Source organism: Mesoplodon mirus, assembly GCF_964341445.2.
Source record: "Mesoplodon mirus genome assembly, chromosome: 19".
NCBI classification, from domain to species: Eukaryota; Metazoa; Chordata; class Mammalia; order Artiodactyla; family Ziphiidae; genus Mesoplodon; species Mesoplodon mirus.
The window spans coordinates 55296648-55314408 of record NC_138995.1 but is presented as its reverse complement, the minus strand read 5'-3'; the positions used below and the strand labels follow the sequence as shown (position 1 = coordinate 55314408).

At 38.6% G+C, this 17761-nt stretch overlaps 1 protein-coding gene across 3 annotated transcripts in view; it reads left to right on the top strand.

Annotated features, from left to right (window-relative positions):
- The window catches only part of LOC309795622 (uncharacterized protein), a 35011-nt gene that overhangs the window by 449 nt on the left and 16801 nt on the right, over positions 1-17761 (top strand). The window contains exons 1-3 of one of the 3 annotated variants that reach the window (XM_082608149.1): positions 4470-4508; positions 15808-15946; positions 16049-16093. In XM_082608149.1, the coding sequence (XP_082464275.1) occupies positions 16079-16093 (15 nt within the window). In that variant the 5' untranslated portion in view covers positions 4470-4508; positions 15808-15946; positions 16049-16078. Of the gene's footprint in view, positions 1-4469; positions 4509-15807; positions 15947-16048; positions 16094-17761 lie in introns of those variants that run through there. The other 2 variants (XM_082608148.1, XM_082608147.1) reach the window with 2 other exon arrangements.

Genomic DNA, 17761 nt, shown 5'->3' with positions numbered 1-17761 from the left:
GAGTTAAATGAAATTAATACTTTTAAAACGTGTGGAATAGTAATGGAGCACAGAAAAGGTTGCTTGTTATGGATGCACAGAGTTCTAAGCAAAGCAAATATAACAATGATTAAGTCTGTATGGAAAAAAGTTAATTTCCCTATGTTAAAAAGGCAACATACATAAAGGTAGAAGACATAGTAAACTGGGCTGAAAATATTGACCTATTTGACATATATTGACATATATGCTAGAAAATGGCTTAAAATCCTTAACAGGAATCTTAAGATAATGAAACCTCAATAGGAATATGGATATGAATACAGCAAAGGATATGAATAGTCAAGTTTTTAAAAGAAGCAATCGCTATAGCAAGTAAATACATGGAAAAAATGTGATTAATTATCAAATAAGTGAACATGTTTAAACAAGTAGTTCTTCACTGATTCCTCTGGAATCGTGTGAAATATAATCTAGGCTCTAAGGGTAGTAGCCAACCTTCCGCCTTAGGAGGGCAATGACGTGAGGGTTCTGGGAAGTGTAGTCTAACAGCTCTGTAGGCGGCGAACTTCCGCTACAGGGGGGCGTGGCTGTGACTAGCATCTTGTCGGGAATTCTCGGAGCGTAACTAAGAATTGCGGGTAGAGTCACTTCCTCCAGGGAAGTGAGGTCGTGGCAGTCCTTCTGGAGAAACTCAGGCACGGGATGGCAATCCTTCTTTGCTTGGCTGGGGTCAACTGTGACATGTCCTTAGCCTTATGAGAGGGAATGTGCAGCCAGAGGCAGAGGGTGGGGTTGGGCCCTACTGGAGTGAGCCTTCTTGAGTGCCACGACTGGTGGTCGAGGGTTAGAGTCTCCTGTATTCTGTGCTGTCTGTTCCTAATCGCCAACTGAGCCGGCAGCTCTGCCACCTTCTAGGGGTGTGAGATTAAGCAGCTAACTTAATTTGTTTGTGCCTTGCATTCCTTTTCTGTAAGAAGAGGGAAATAATAGTACTTACCTAATAGAGTTGTTTGGAGAGTTAAGTGGGATAGTCACAAATAAAAGGTTTAAAGCCAAAGGTAATTGTATCTTTTGGTTAATGTATTTAATTTCCTGAGAAATGTTCAGTTACCTGACAGCTTACATGAGGCCAGGAAGAGATGAGTGCTACCAGCCCATTTCTCTGATCCCTGCAGGAATCCAGGCTATTCCTGAATTTCGTCTGGGTTCATTTTCTCTCTCCCTCTTTCAGAAGTGTGTGTGTGTGTGTGTGTGTGTGTGTGTGTTCGTGTGTTCTGTGATTCGTGCAGAAGGGAGACACAGTTCTGATTCCCCCAGCCTCCTTCCCAGCCTTAACTTTTTAAAAAATTAATTAATTTATTTTACTTTCGGCCATGTTGCTGCGCGTGGGCTTTCTCTAGTTGCGGCGAGTGGGGGCTACTCTTCGTTGCGGTGCGCGGGCTTTTCATTGCGGTGGTTTCTCTTGTTACGGAGCACGGGCTCTGGGCGTGTCGGCTTCAGTAGTTGTGGCACGCGGGCTCTAGAGCGCAGGCTCAATAGTTGCGGCGCATGGGCTTAGTTGCTCCGCAGCATGTGGGATCTTCCCGGACAAGGGCTCGAACCCGTGTCACCCTGCATTGGCAGGCGGATTCTTAACCACTGCACCACCAGGGAAGTCTCTCTTCAGACGATTCTGATACACATGACTTTAAAATCCTGATACCAAGTATGTGAATCACTGTCGCCCTCTATTGGCAGAGCCTAACATTTGGCAGAGCCTAACATAGACCCAGATGGCAAAGTAAAGAGAATAGCTGCAGATTTCCCTCTCATTCCAGCCCCATAAAGCAATGTAAAGAAGGTTGGGTTTGGAGCTAAGAGATAATTTATTGAATGCATACATGGAAATTTTAAAATTATCTTTTTGTTACTGATTTTTGGCTGAATTTCATTGTATTCAGAAAGCATTTAATTTTATTTCAATATTTTGAAATTTGTTGTTATTCTTTTGGGCGCACCCTATGACCCCTTTCTGTAAATATTTTATTTGTGCTTGAAAAGATCTGTATTTTATAGGTATTGCCGGCACCTTTTGTTCCCCTAGCCCCAAATGGGTGTCAAGAGTGCTACAGAGCTTCTAGGCTTTTCGGCTCTTTGACTAGACCATCACCCCAGGAGAAAAGCAGCCCCTAATACATGACTCCCCAACTTTTTCTGAATTTTAGTCCACTAACTCTTCATTACCCTGTGTTTTGATGCCTTCCAATACTTAAAAAAATGTATCCACCTTTCATGTGCCAGATGTTTGTCCCAAATTACCTATTTTCTTATTGCTGGAAGCGTAAGTATACAAAACATTTTCTTTATTTTGTCTAGTGTATTTTTAAATTTCCCTGTCATTTTATCCCCCAAACTTACCTTTTATCAGATTGATCTTCCTTAATACGTAAGCTACGTATTAGATAAGTATTTTAAAAAAACATTTCCTTTTGGGAGAGGTTGTTAAAGAGTCACGTGGTATAATTTCTTAGAATGATCCCCTTCTTTAAACCACTGAGCATTTTCACATAGCGGCTATTATGTTATTTTTCTTTTACTCCTTAGTGAGAGTACTTGCCCAGCATTAGAACTGGTTTCAGTTGGACACTGTATGGGACCTTGTTCAGCTATTTTCAACACCACATTTTCATTATTCTTGCCAAAAATCTAACCTTTAACCTCCAGTCCACAGAATATATCAAAGTTTCAGGGCAATAAATGCCAGGTCAAAAAAGCCATCGGACAAATGTAGAATGTAAGCAATCGTACATGACAACTGACCTAGTTAGTTCAGTAGGTGAAGGGCATACAAGAAAGGGGAGGGGGAGCTGTTCTAGATTACAAGAGGGTCAAGTGATATAACATCAAATACAATTAATGTACCAGCATAAAGGAAAATAATATGCATTTCTTTTTTTTTTAATTCATTTATTTTTGGCTGTGTTGGGTCTTCGTTGCTGCGCGCGGGCTTTCTCTAGTTGCGGCGAGCGGGGGCTACTCTTCATTGCGGTGGCTTCGCTTATTGTGGAGCACAGGCTCTAGGCACGCGGGCTCAGTAGTTGTGGCACGCGGGCTTAGTAGTTGTGGCGCGTGGGCTCTAGAGTGCAGGAGTTGTGGCACACAGGCATGTGGGATATTCCCAGACCAGGGCTCGAACCTGTGTCCCCTGCATTGGCAGGCAGATTCTTAACCACTGAGCCACCAGGAAAGCCCAAGGAAAATAATCTGTATTTCTTCCCCAAGAGAAGAGTGGACAATTAAACTTTCTCCTCTCTTTTTTTCTTTATTTCTGCTAGTTTTCTGATAACTTATAGTATTTATAATATCAAGAGCAGGGTGAAAATAGGTGATGTGATACTAGAAGCTCAAAAAAGAAAAAAATTCAAGATTTCATAAAGGATTTATCCCTTCCCATATTAGAATGTTTTATCTGTATCATTACAGCTCCTTCCATTTGCCTTATGACCCACATTTCATAGTTAGCAATTAAAGCCAAGGAAATGTGGAAAACATTTGCTGCTGCTGCTTTATGCCCTGGTCAGTGGTTGCATCTGCTTCTTGTGGATTCTTGGCATTCATGTCCATTCTTGTGGATCTTGGAATGAACAACTCATGGGAGGTAGCAGTGTCAAGAGTTCTAGATGCATTCACACCCATACAGAATAAAAGAAGCAATCCAGGCAAAGTAAGGTTGAGATCCTGTATTCCTTACATTCAGTGCGCAGTGCAGGCAGCACAATTTCCTTTTAGTATTGCATTTTTTGCCTACAAATCGCTTTCTTTATATAATCTATTCCCTTCCTCCCTCCTTCCCTTTCTCTCATCTTTTTTCACATTTCAAGCTTCTCTAGTCTGTCTTTATGGGTAGTTTCTATGAATAGGTAGATGGATAGGTAAATAGAGTTTGCTCTGGTTGAGTTTGCTTTGTTTTGGTCACGTTAAAAAATTTTTTTTTGTAAGAAAAAAGGGAGAGGAAGACCAAGCTCAACTAACAGTATAGAGTTGATTCATACTGACTATCCTAAAGAGAATACCGACTATCCAAATACTGTCTACCCAAAAGAGAAAAGGCAGTCTTGCGGGAAGGGCTGCCCCCCAGGAGATTCGGTAATGGTAGCTCAGAAGATACACAGAATCAGAGACAGTTACGCTCCGAAAAGGCGCCTTTAAGCAAATACAGAATTGTGTAGTAGAGCGCTCTAGGTTTGGAAGCAATTCGGCTCCAGGAAGGCGGGGTTACGAAATTCACTCTGGGACGCTGTGAAGTACAATCCACACGCTCAGTATAGCAGCCAGCACTTCCGCCCTGGGAAGGCGACGAGGTGCCTGGGAATTATGGGAAGTGTAGCCCGGGAACACCGTAGTTGGATAACTTCCGCTACAGGAGGATGAGGCTGTGTCCCTGCTCCCGTCGGGAATTCTGGGAAGCGTAGTCCAGGAGGTCTCTGTAGGCAGAGTCACTTCCGGCCCAGGTACGCGAGGCCGCGGCCTTCTTTCCTTTCGGAAAGGTGAGCCTTCCCTCCCCCGGGCTTCTCTCCCCGCGTCTACACCGACCTTTCTTCGCTTTGTTGTGGGCCAATAGCGACCCGGCCCTCGACCTTGGGGAAGGAATCCATCTGGGGCGAAGGGCGCGGTTGGTGCTCCCTTTGAATGAGCCTCCTGGAGCGTGGGACTGCTGGTGCATCTCTGGTGTAGGGGCCCGGGCCAGGGCCGTATGTCTCTGGGGTTGGGGGTCTCCTGGGTTCTGTACTTGCCCCCCACCCCCCCTTTTCGCGACCACCAGCCCGCGCTGCCGCTTCCTAACAGTATGTTCGGCGAGTATGTTCATGTCTCTGTCTCCTCTTCTTTAAAGTTGGCCTTAGTGTCTACCTAATAGGGCTGTTTTGAGAGTTAAATGAGAATGTACAGGAAAAGACTTAGAACAGAGGCTGGCTTGTGGTTAAAAATCACAAGGTCTCTTGTTACTAGTAGTTTTTAATTTCCCGAAAAGCGCTCAGTTCCCTGAAAGCTTTTGTGAACCCGGGATTGGGTCAGAGCTCCTGCTACGGTGTCCCTGGCCCTTCTCTGATCCCTGAAGGAATCGGGGCTGAACCCAGACTCCTAATTTTTTTAATTAAAATTTTTGGAGAGGATCACTTCTGGCTGTTGTCTGGGATGTGCCCTGTGATTTATGCGGGAGTACTGGTGAAGTTCTGATTTCTTTCAGCTTCCTTTCCTCTCCCAGCCTTAACTTCTTGCAAAAGGCTGCAGTGAGGAGGGAGTGACCCTTTGGCCGCAGGCAGCAGAGACTCACCTGACTAGGACTTAGCATCCTTCTTCCTCTTATGTCATCTCTTCGCAGGGGAGAAGACATTTCCATCACTCACGGGCAAATTCTGCTACAAAGATGCCCTGATATTTGTTGAATAAATGCAGGAAGGGATGGGGGAATACGTGGGCATGAGTAATAATGATAATGTTTAAACATTTAGTGCTAAACATTAATCTAGGAGCTTTATATGAATGAACATACTTAATCCTCACAAGAGCCCTATGGGAACTGGGGATACTGTTATTCCCATGTTAAAGATGAGGAAACAGACACAGAGCCTGTGTTGTTTATCCTAGGTCACAGCTAGTAAGGGGCTTAGCTGGGATTTGAATTTAGGTAGTTTCGATCTGCTGCCTTAGTTCTTAATGTGTTTAGTGTCAGGTTGAGAAGGCATGTTTGGATTTTTGTAGAGGGCCATGAAAGCTTTGAGTTTTTGATGAGATTTTTTTCAGTTATTTGCAATTTAATTGAGTTTTATTTGAAATAATATAGTTCATATTCTGATTATAAAAATAATGATTGCATATTATAGAGAATTAAGAAAATTTATGAAGGATGTAGTACAGGATGTAGAGATAACAATATTAATATTTTCATGTTTCCCTGTTCTGTAGATTTATTTTTGGACTTTTACTTAAGTTTTTCAAAATAGGTATCATAGGTTTTATTTTCCCCTTAAGTTCTTACTGTGGAAAGTTACAAACAGCCAAATGTAATAGGAATAAAATAATGAACCCCTGTGGAACCATCACCCAAATTCAACCCTTGTTAACATTTGTCAGTCTTGTATCAACACACCCCTGCTCCAATTTTTTTTGTTTCAGTATTTTAAAGCAAGTCCCCAACATTGAGTCAGTATGATAGTGATTGATTTATTGTTATAATTGCCAAAAATTGACTATCATCCATTGTTTATATCCAAGACCAAGAAAGGGAGATGTTAGCAGCTACTCCAAGGTTTTTATTTTTGCAGCTTGGAGAATGGCACTCATTTGAGAAAGCTAGGGGACACAAGAGCATTGCACTTTGGAGAGGGATGGTTCCAAAGTCCAATGCTCTTTGTTTTCCCGTGTACGGTGTGACTTACCTATGTCTTGGGGCTCTTTGTTTCTCATCTCTCTCTTTTCATACACTGAAAGTTCTTCTGTTGCTGGGACCATGTCATATTTTTCTCTGTGTGCCCGGCACACAGTACAAGATTGGCAAGGGTTTGGAGTTAGAGTAGCTACTCAACAGACTGCCGGCATCAAGAGTTTGCAGTGCAGAATTCCTGAAATTGGAATTAGGTAACAGAATAGAATAGAAATAACCCATGGAGATGTTCCTTAATCTTTAATGTTGGTGAGCTGTAGAATCCACCATCTATTTCAGATTGTTGAAATGCTTATGAGTAATTATTTTCATGATCTAAAACAAATTTCCTGAGAAATACATTGATAGAAATGATAACAGCTAACATTTATAGATTGTGTTTTATGACCAGACAGTGTTTCCAGTGACTTACAGATACTAACTTATTTTTCATAACAAACCTATCATTACCCTCATTTAACAGATGAGAAGCAGGTTTTTTAAAACAATCATCGTACAGTAAAATTAACTACTTTTTTCCTGTTTGGGGTACAATTCTATTAATTTTACCACAGGTGTAGATTCGTATAATCACCACTTTCATCAGCCACAGAACAGTTCCATCACACCAAAACATTCTCCTATTTTCCTTTTATAATCACCCCTCACCGCATCTGTAACCACTGGTGATCACTGTAACCCTATAATTTCATCTTTTGAGAATGTCACATAAATGGCCTTATACCATGTGTAACCTTTTAGGGCTGTATTCTTTAACTCAGCATAATGCGTTTTTTTTTAATGAAAAATTTTATTTGAGCCAAATCGAGGATTATAACCTGGGAACAGCATCTCAGAGAGCTCCAAGAACTGTTCCCAGCTTAATGCCTTTGACATTCATCCTAGTTGTGTATCAGTACTTTGTTTTTATTGCTGATTAATATTACATTTATGGATATACCATAGTTTATCCATTCACCCATTGAAGAATATTTGGAATGTTTCTAGCTTTTGGCATTTATGAATAAGCTGCTATAAATATTTGTGTACAAGGTTTTCTTTGCTTATTTTTCTAGAATTCATAACCAGGAATGGGATTGCTGGGTCACATGGAAAATGTATGTTTAACTTTGTAAGAAGTGGCCAAACTGTTCTCCAGGGTATCTACTATTTTGCATTCCCATTAATGATATATGAGAGTACCAGTTGCTCCACATCCTTGTCAGCACTTAGTATTTTCTGTTTTTGTTTTTGTTTTTTTAATTTTAGCCATTATGGTAGGCATGTGTTGATATCTTATTGTGACTTTTATATACATTTCCTTAATGACTAATGATGTTCAGCAGATATACCTTTTTTTCAGCGTATTTATCTTCTTTACTAAAGTGTTTTGCCCAGTTTTAAATTGAGTAATTGAGTTGTGTTTTCCATATTGTTGATTTTTGAGTTATTCATATATTCTAGATACAAGTCCTTTGTCAAGATATGTCCTTTGCAAACATTTTTTTCTCAGCCTATAGCTTATCTTTTCATTCTCTTAACAGTGTCTTTTGCAGAGCAAAAGTTTTTAATTTTGATGAAGTCTGATTTATCAGTGTTTTCTTTTATGAATTGTGCCTTTCATTTCTAAGAACTCTGCCTAATTCCAAGTCAGGAAGATTTTTCTCTTATATTTTCTTCTAGAAGTAATGATATCTACTTTTTCATTCCTAATATTGGTAACCTTTGTTATCTCTTTTATTTTTTGCCACTCTTGCTAGAGTTTTTGTTATGGTAAAAAAAACAACTGCTTTTGGTTTCATTGATTTCTATATTTACCTTTATGATTTCCTTTGTTTTGCTTGACTTGGGTTTATTTTGCTTCTCTTTTCTAGTATCTTAAGTGTAACTTATAGGTTTTCTTTTAAGAAGTTGAGCAAATCCCAAACAGGCTGAACTCATAGCAATCCAAGCCCAGGCACATTATAATCAAACTGCTGAAAACTAAAGACAAAGAAAGAAACTAGAAAGGAGCCCGAGAAAACTAGTGCATTACCTTTATGCTCTAGTTGTCATATATTGCATGTATATAACTTGAAAACCCTATAGTGTTAGAATTTTTGCTTCCAATGGTCAAATATATTTTAAAGAACTCAAGAGACGAATAACCTATCATTATTTTCCCGGATATTTACTGTTCTGTTGCTCCTCCTTCCTGTATGATGCAAATTTCTTTCTTTTATTTCCTTTGAAAGTTCTCCTTCACCAGTCCTTTTAGAGCAAGTCTGCTCCCTGTGAATTCTTAGTTCATCTGAGAATATCTTTATTTCACCTTCATTCCTAAATATTTTTCTAAACTATTATCTTTAGTATACAATTCTGCTTTGACAGTTCTTTTCTTTCACTACTTTAAAAGTATTGTGCTACTTCCTTCTGGCCTCATGGCTCCTAATGAGAAATCTGGGTTCATTCGAATCATTGTACCCCTGTAGGTAATGCATTGTTCTTCTCTGGCTGCTTTCAAGCAGCATTATCACCTGGGAGCTCTATATAAAGGCATGTCCTTGGGTCCAGTTTCATGCCAATTTATTTAGAATTTTGAAGGGGTGGGACCAAGGCTCTTCCTTTTAATAGGAGCCCCAGGTGATCTTTATTTACTTTAACATTGAACAAGTGCTTGTTGAACAGCCTCATTTAATTTTTAACGTTTATTGTTTAACCTACATACAGTAAAATTATTTTTAGTGTACAATTCTGAGTTTTGGCAATTGCACCACACTAAAAATTTGTGTGGAATGAAGATCTGCCTTGTTTTAACTTTTGACAACAATGGAAATTTATAAAGTAGCTTGGCACTACTTGGGATTCAAACAAAATTAGTTGTCATTGAAATGACTTTACTACAGTATAAGTGCTATTTTTGCCTTCTAGGTTGAATTCATTAAAAAAAAATCATGAAGTCTGCAGCTAAAGCTAATTTCCAAAGCCATTCAGTATTCAGTAATAGTGGTGGAGGGCAGCTTTTCTCATTTAGAAAGCCCGAGACTTAAAACATCACAATAAAACTTGACTGCAGCTCAGCCATTGAACTGCTGGGTGGTAAGGCAAGTCAGGATATTTAGCTTCTGTTTCTGATGAAATTCATGAAACTTTTGATGATTAAGTCCGTGAGAGTAATGAAGTTCACTGTTGATGCTACTGCTTCAATAGCACCTGATACATTAAAATATTTTCTGCAAAGTACCTGCTGATGAATAATACAATAAAGAACCATAGACTACAGACTTACATTTTTTCCAGCTTTATAAATTTGTAATCAGTTTTCACACAGTCCAGAAGATTACAGTTCAGGTTACACTGAATTAGTATGTTTTCAACTTCTTTGAAAATATTTTCAACTGTAGTTGTTCCACGCAGGCTATTCTGGTGACTTACTGATTAGTCACTTCAAACTTGTCAATGATTCCTTCAATAAACAGTTACTGAGCAACATCTGTGACATGCTGAATTGCCAAGAGCCAAATAAAGTTTGTCAGAATTATTTCCCTTGTATTTTAATTGACTATAATGTTCCCATTGTATTCAACTCTTTGAGCAACGATTCTTGCCCAAAGTCTAATAATCTTAGAAAAGTTTATTTTTTCAGGACATATTTCTTTGGCTGCCACAGTCAAACATGATTTAATTAACTCATCATTGGTAAATTGCTTTATTTGCTTGGGGCAGAAATAGAAGCTGAATATCTGAATATCCAAAACTTATTTTGGTTGCAGCCTCATTTTCATTATTTTTGTGAAGAATATCTGTTCCAATGAGACATTTCATTAAAAATTTTAAATTCTTCTGACCAGTGCTTACTGTGAATTGAGCATATTTGTGATGAATGCTTAGTCTGCTAATGTTCACATATATTGTATTCTTTTAGCATAGCTATTGTTCTTGCTGCATAAAAGGCAAAAGGCTTTGCCATCTAATTCTGTAACAAAATATTTTACTTCCAAGTGCCTTAAAAGTGCAACATTTGAAGTCTCTTTTTCTCTTGTTTTGACATGATGAGTATGTGCTAGTAATAACAAAATTTAAATGTTGTGGTCCATCATTACATGCGATACTTAAAAAAACACACATGATACTTGAAGTGCTGTTGAGCTATAGCTAGGTCACTATGATTTGTACTGTGTTTAGCAACAGTATAAAGAAATGAGAGGGGCACATACGGTCTCTGTTGTAACTACGCAACTCTGCTGCTGTAGTATGAAAGCAGCCATAGGCAATATGTAAACAAATGAGCATGGTAATGTTCCAATAACACTTTATGGACATTGAAATTTGAATTTCATGTAATTTTTATGTGTCTTAAAATAATATTCTTTAAAAAAAATTTCCCAACCATTTAAAAAACTCAGTCCATCTCTAAGAATGTTAAAAACCATCATTAGCATACAGCCTATACAGAAACAAGCAGTGGACCATAATTGGCCATATTTTGCCAACCCTGATTTTGTCTAGTGTTTTCATGTTTTCAGTTACATCGATTTATGTTTTATGTTTATTTTGGATTTATGGACTTCTGTCTTATGTTTATTATTTCCTTTTTTTCTGTTTGTTTTAGGTTTAATTTATTTGCCCTTTTTCCCCTAGTTCTTAGCTTAGATAATGAATTTAAGACTCCTCCTGTTTTCTAATATATACATCATTGAATACATTTTTAAAAATAATATCTGCTTTGGCAGCATCTCATACATTTTGATATGTTGTGTCTTCATTTTCATTCCATTCAAAATATGCTCTTTCGTTCTTGGGTTGCGCTGGGTCTTAGTTGTGGCAGGCAGGCTCCTTAGTTGTGACAGGCGGGCTCCTTTAGTTGCAGCTCGAGGGCTCCTTAGTTGTGGCTGGCGGGCTCCTGAGTTGCGGCTCACCAGCTCCTTAATTGCGGCATGCAGTCTCCTTAGTTGTGGCATGTGAACTCTTAGTTGCGGCATGCTTGTGGGATCTAGTTCCCTGACCAGGGATCAAACCTGGGCCTGGGCCCCCTGCATTGGGAGCGCAGAGTCTTAACCACTGCACCACCAGGGAAGTCCCTGCTCTACTTTCTTTTGTGACTTTGTCCACTGGTTGCTAGAAGTATGCTGTTTAATTTCTGAATGTTTGGAGATTGTCCAGATATCTTTTTGTTATTCATTTCTTGTTTAATGCTATAATAGTTAGAGAAAATATCACTTCTGGATACATCATAAACAAACTTCTGAAAATTAAAGATAAAAATTCTTGAGTACACTTAGAGAACATATGTGGTAGAACAATGATTCATACATCTGCAGATTTCTCATTGGAAATCATGTAGGCCAGAAAACATTGGAACAGCATCTCTGAGGTGCTTAAACAAATCGTCAACTCAGAATTATATATCCAGTGAAAATTTCCTTCAGGAAGAAGGGGGGAAAATGTCACACCTATGCTAAAAAGGAGTGTTAAAGGAAGTTCTTTAGGTTGAACAGAAATGATACCAAATGGAAACTAGGAACTTCAGAAATGAGAAAAGAGCAACAAAAATAGTAAGTTTTTTGTAAATATAAAATATTGTTTTTCTCCTCTTAAAAATGCAACTGTTTAAAATAAAAATTATAGCTTTCTTGGCTAGAGCGCTGTATATAGAGAATACATACGACAACTAATACAAGAATGGGGGAATTGGTAAAATAATAACACTAAGTACACTGTGAAAGATATGTATATTGCAACCCCGGAGGAGGAAAAAAAAAAAAAAGGTGATAATAGCCAAAAACTAATAGATAAAAAGAGATGAATTTAATTCTAAAAAAATTCAACCCAAAAGAGGGCAGAAAAAGGGTCATAGAGGAAGAAAATCAAGAAGGAAAAACAGGAAAATAATAAAATGGTAGACTTAAATCTGACCATATTAAAAATTACATGTAATGCTAATAACCTAAATATGCTAATTTTAAAAGATTGTTAAGATTGGATAAAGAACAAAAACTGAGTATATGCTGTCTAAAGGAGCCCCACTTTAGCTGTAAGGATATAGGTATGTTAAAAGGCTTTTTTTAAAAAGTACCATGCAAACATCAATCAAAAAAGGCTGGAGTGACTATATTAAAATTAGACAAAATAGACCAGAACAAGGACTATTACCAGGGAGAAGTAGGGACATTACAACAAACGTCAATTCACCACATAGACATAACAATCCTAAATGTGTATCCAGAAAACAACAGAGCTTCAAACTACATGAAGAAAATCTGACAGAACTGAAAGAAGAGATAGAGAAATCCACAATTAAATATGGAGATTTCAACACTCTTCTCAGTAATCAATACAAGCAGACTGAAACTCATTAAGAATACAGAACTGATGATTCCTACCTGAACAATACCATTAACCAACTTGACCTTGCTGACATTTCTAGAACATGCTGTCAGTACAACAGAGTGCACATTACTTTCATAAGCTTCAGTTTTAGCAATTTCTGTTGACCTGTCTGAGTTCACTGGAGTTTCTGCTCCTTGTTTCTGATCTGTTTCTCCCACTCAGTTGCAGGTTTCTGTGTAGCAGGGACTAGGTCAAGTTCTCATTGTGCTTATTGCCAAGTATAGGGATCAGCAGAAAAGAGTTATTCAGTATCTGTTTGGGGTTGGTGTAGTTTTCCAACAGGCAGCAGAAAATAGGAACCTTCAGCTATGTGAGATTGTATTCAAATTTTCTGAAAATGGATGTGGGAGAATAAACAGTGTAACTATTCCCTGTCCTTTATCTCAATAAGTTTTGGTGGGATGCTGAAGCCACCAGCTTTTTCAGAATATTCCAAAGGTAATATACACCTATTAATAATTACTACCTAAAGTAAATATACTTAGAAACAAACCAAGGCTAATGTGTGGCTTCTGTATATTTCATGGTGATAATGAGGATGATACAAATAATAGCTAACATTTATTAGGTGTTTATTGTGAGCCTCACTGGCTTTTTAATGCTTTGGTGCATTAACTTACCTGTTCTTTATAATAACCCTATTTTTATTAACATTTTACAGATGAAGAAACAGAGGCATCAAGAGGTTAATTAACTTGTAAAAGTTTACTTTGCCAGTAGTGGCAGAATCAAGATTGAAGCTTGGTGGCCTGATTCTATAGCCTGGGCTCTTGGCCAAAGCCCTGTTTTTATTAGACTGGCAAAGTGGGTTTTAGGAATTAATAAGGCTGCAGCCAAACCTGTTAAAAGGTATCCTGGAGCAGCTGAGTGTTAAAAGCTAACAGGGTCAAGGATGCAGGTGGGCAAACTACTGCCCATGGCTTATTTTTGTAAATCCCCTTTTCCTCCCCAGCTAAGAATGGCTCTTATTGGGTTGGCCAAAAGTTTCATTCGTTTTTTTCCATAAGATGGCTCTAGTAGCCCTTAGTTGTCTTTAACTTCATTCGAAACAATTTTGTTAGATTGTATGTAACAGCTGTCATATCAGTGTGCATTTTTAAAAAAAGACATGAATTTTTGGTAGCCATTTTAATATTGAAGATGGAAGGAAAAGAAAGCAACATCTTTGGCATATTATGCTTTATTATTTCAAGAAAGGTAAAAATGTAACTGAAACGTGAAAAAAGATTTTTTCATTGTATGGAGAAGGTGCTGTGACTGATCGAATGTGTCAAAAGTGGTTTGTGAAGTTTCATGCTGGAGATTTCTTGCTGGACGAGGCTCCCCCGTTGGGTAGACTGGTTGAAGTTGATAGCGATCAAATCGAGACATTAATTGAGAACAATCAACGTTACACCACTTGGGAGATAGCCGACATACTCAAAATATCCAAGTCAAGCGTTGAAAATCATTTGCGCTAGCTTGGTTATGTTAATCGCTTTGATGTTTGGCTTCTATGTAAGTTAAGTGACCATATTTCTGCATGCGATTCTCTACTTAAACGTAATGAAAACATTCCATTTTTAAAACAAATTGTGACAGGCAATGAAAAATGGATACTGTACAATAATGTGGAATGGAGGAGATTGTGGAGCAAGTGAAATAAACCACCACCAACCACACCAAAGGCCGGTCTTCATCCAAAGAAGGTGATGTTGCGTATATGGTGGGATCGGAAGGGAGCCCTCAATTATAAACTCCTTACAGAAAACCAAACAACTAGTTCCAACAAGTCCTGCTCCCAATTAGACCAACTGAAAGCAGCACTCGATGAAAAGCGTCCAGAATTAGTCAACAGAAAACGCAAAATCTTCCATCAGGATAACGCAGGACCACATGTTTCTTTGATAACCAGGCAAAACTGTCACAGCTTGCTTGTCTGGGAAGTTCTGATTCATCTGCCATATTCACCAGACATTGCACCTTCAGATTTCCATTTATTTCGGTCTTTACAAAATTCTCGTAATAGAAAAAATTCCAATTCCCTGGAAGACTGTAAAAGGCATCTGGGACAGTTTTTTGCTCAGAAAGGTAAAAAGTTTTGGGAAGATGGAATTATGAAGTTGCCTGAAAAATGGCAGAAGGTAGTGGAACAAAAGGGTGAATAAGTTGTTCAATAAAGTTCTTGGTGAAAATGAAAAATGTGTCTTCTATTTTTACTAAGAAACCAAAGGCACTTTTTGGCCAACCCAATACATTATGACAGGTTGTAAAAAGAACAAAAAGAACAGCATTCCACAGAGACAGTTTGTGGCCACAAAGCCCATGATTAGCCCTTTTTTGAGTTCTTTTTCTTCCACAGATGACTTTGAAGTTGCTTGGGAATAGTAAATAAGATAAATAACAGTAATTAACTATTGAGAACAGTGAATAACCTTGAGGAAGAACCCAAGAAATTAAACTCCTGTTCTCCAAGTCCTCCCAAGGGTCAAGCAGTGAGCCAATGCTTTACACAGATACAGTACCATCACGGGCTTCTTTAGTCTTCATTATATCCATGTGGGAAGAGGGAAGTATCAATACCAGTTGAGCCTCCTCCCGCTTCAGGAGGAATATTCACCAGCCACGAAACTTTTCAGAAGGGTGGGCGCAGTGTCTTAACAAGTGTTATCAGGGCAACAACTTACTAAGCGAAAAGCCATAATCTCTGCCACGCAGATTTCTTTCAACCCCATCTGCAAGGACAGTTTTATGATGTAGAATAGTATCTGCTTCTCCGCAGCTACAAGATAATAGAAAACATTGGTATAGTTACAACAGTTTTCCACTACTCACGCACATAATCCTAACAGCAGTCTTATAATGTTGGTACTATTACGATCCCAATGCTGCAGCTTGCAGAAATGAAGCCTAGAGAGGTTAATTAATTTAACCATGATTAAAAATATATAGCAGTGCCAATATACAGCAATTGTATAGTAATGTGAGGTTCTGAAAACGAATTGTCCCCAGAGGCCACTTTTAACCAGTACCTCTCCTCTCCCACTTAACTGTCTCTCCTTTCCTACATTTCCCAGGATCAGAATGAGTACCTGGGGAACCTCGAGGTGTGTGAGAACTGCCAGGTATGGCGGTGCAGGCTGTCCCATGCTCGCGGGCATCCTGCCGGGATAGCCTAGTGGCAGCTGGACCCCAGCCCACACCCTGCTTGTGAAGGTGTGTGTGCCTGGGAGGAGGGACACCTTTTTCTGATTTGCACAGAGATGCATTTCCCCCTCTCTCATGCCTTCTTTATTTTTACCTTTTGTGCCTCTTCAGGTCTCTGCCTTTCCCCAGGAAACGGAGAAGATGATCAAGTTCCAGGTGAGCTGGATTTTTATTTCCGTCACTTAACAGGTATTTCATTTCTCAGTAAGTGGACACCTTTTTTCTCTTCCTTGCCAAGCTTAAAGAATGACAGCAGACATTTAATACCATTTGTGTGCTGTGCTCTTTTGTTTCATTTCTTTTTAAATTTCCCTTTTCAGTTTTTATTATCATTGTATTTCACAACTAATGGTGTGAAAGAGAATAGAAATTTTTAAAATGGGAAAGCCCACACATTATTACCCTGCTTACAAATCACCTGTGTTTTCCATGCTCATTTTTCATGTGCTATAACTATACTTGCAATAATAGATACAATTTTGAATTTTTTTTCACTTAAAATTATAGCACTTAATTTTTATCATCTAATATTATTTCAATGAACTGTTATACATGCTCCCTCATTTTTTTTTAACTATTTGTCATTCACAAGCTTTTAAATTCATGAGGATTCTCACAGTTTTACACAACAGTATCAGTTTCTATACATCTAATCTTTACTCAAAAAGCAATTCTGAGAGAATTCTGATACTATTTGTCCTTATGTTCTAGGGACTCAAAACTTAAATTTTTTTTTTCTTAAGTGGTACCTTTGTACAAAGACTACTTAAAGGATGGTTTTGTCTAACAGGGTCATACTGAGGCTGAACTCAGAAAAAAATAGTGTTAGCTGTTTTCGTTCAAAAAGAGCTAGATTCTTTCTTTCCAGGACCTGAAAGCTTTCTTTGTGTGTGTCTGTGTGCCTGTGTGTCACACCATTCATGAATTAATTTATTAGAGCATTACAGGTACTTGCTTTTAAAATTTTAGTCATACTATAAGACACACAGGCACTTTCCATCTGTCATGCTATTCACTGCTCTAAGAGGGACTTGGAATCATCTTCACTGTCCACTTGAAGATAAGAGGTTCATGAAAGTTTGAAGACCTGTTCAGGTTCCTGCAGTAGGCAAGTATCTGGCCCACTCCAAAGCCTTTGCCTTCTGGATTAAGAGTATCAGGCATACCATTTGGGTGGAAAGAGAGACAAAAACAACCCAACACCTGCCATTATGGTTTCAAAACTTTAAAGTTTGTTATTCTTCAACATTACCATTTCTACTTTTTGTAATTTATTTTAAGGAGATAACCAGCAGAGTTCCAGGGACTAAGGTCTATATGGAAAGATTTTTTGCAACATTGTTTATAATAAGTAATCTAAAACTAAGCATGCATTATTTAGATCAGTTCACTGTATTCTCAGTCATCAATTTCTTGAATTACTATGCAGCCCTGAAGTGGGATGCCAGAAATCATCATCATCATCATCATCACAATAATAGTTATCATTTATTGGGTACTTACTATGTACCAGTCACTGTTCCTAAGTGCTTTACCTATAGTCACTCATTTTATTACCAGTACCCTAAGGTACAGTTATCAGCCTACAAATGAAGAGAGGATGAGGACCAAGTCCAAGGTCCCACAGCAGAGCATCCTAATGTGAACACAGGCATTCAGGCTCCAGAGCTGTGCCCATAAATGCTGCACATCTAGATGGGGCACAGAGGAGGAGCTACATACTCGAACAGTAAGGGTGACTCGTGCCCTGTAAGATCAGCACATTGAATAAGTGGTGTAAGTGTATAAAAGAGGGAAGACAGACTCCATCACACGCTGTTGGAA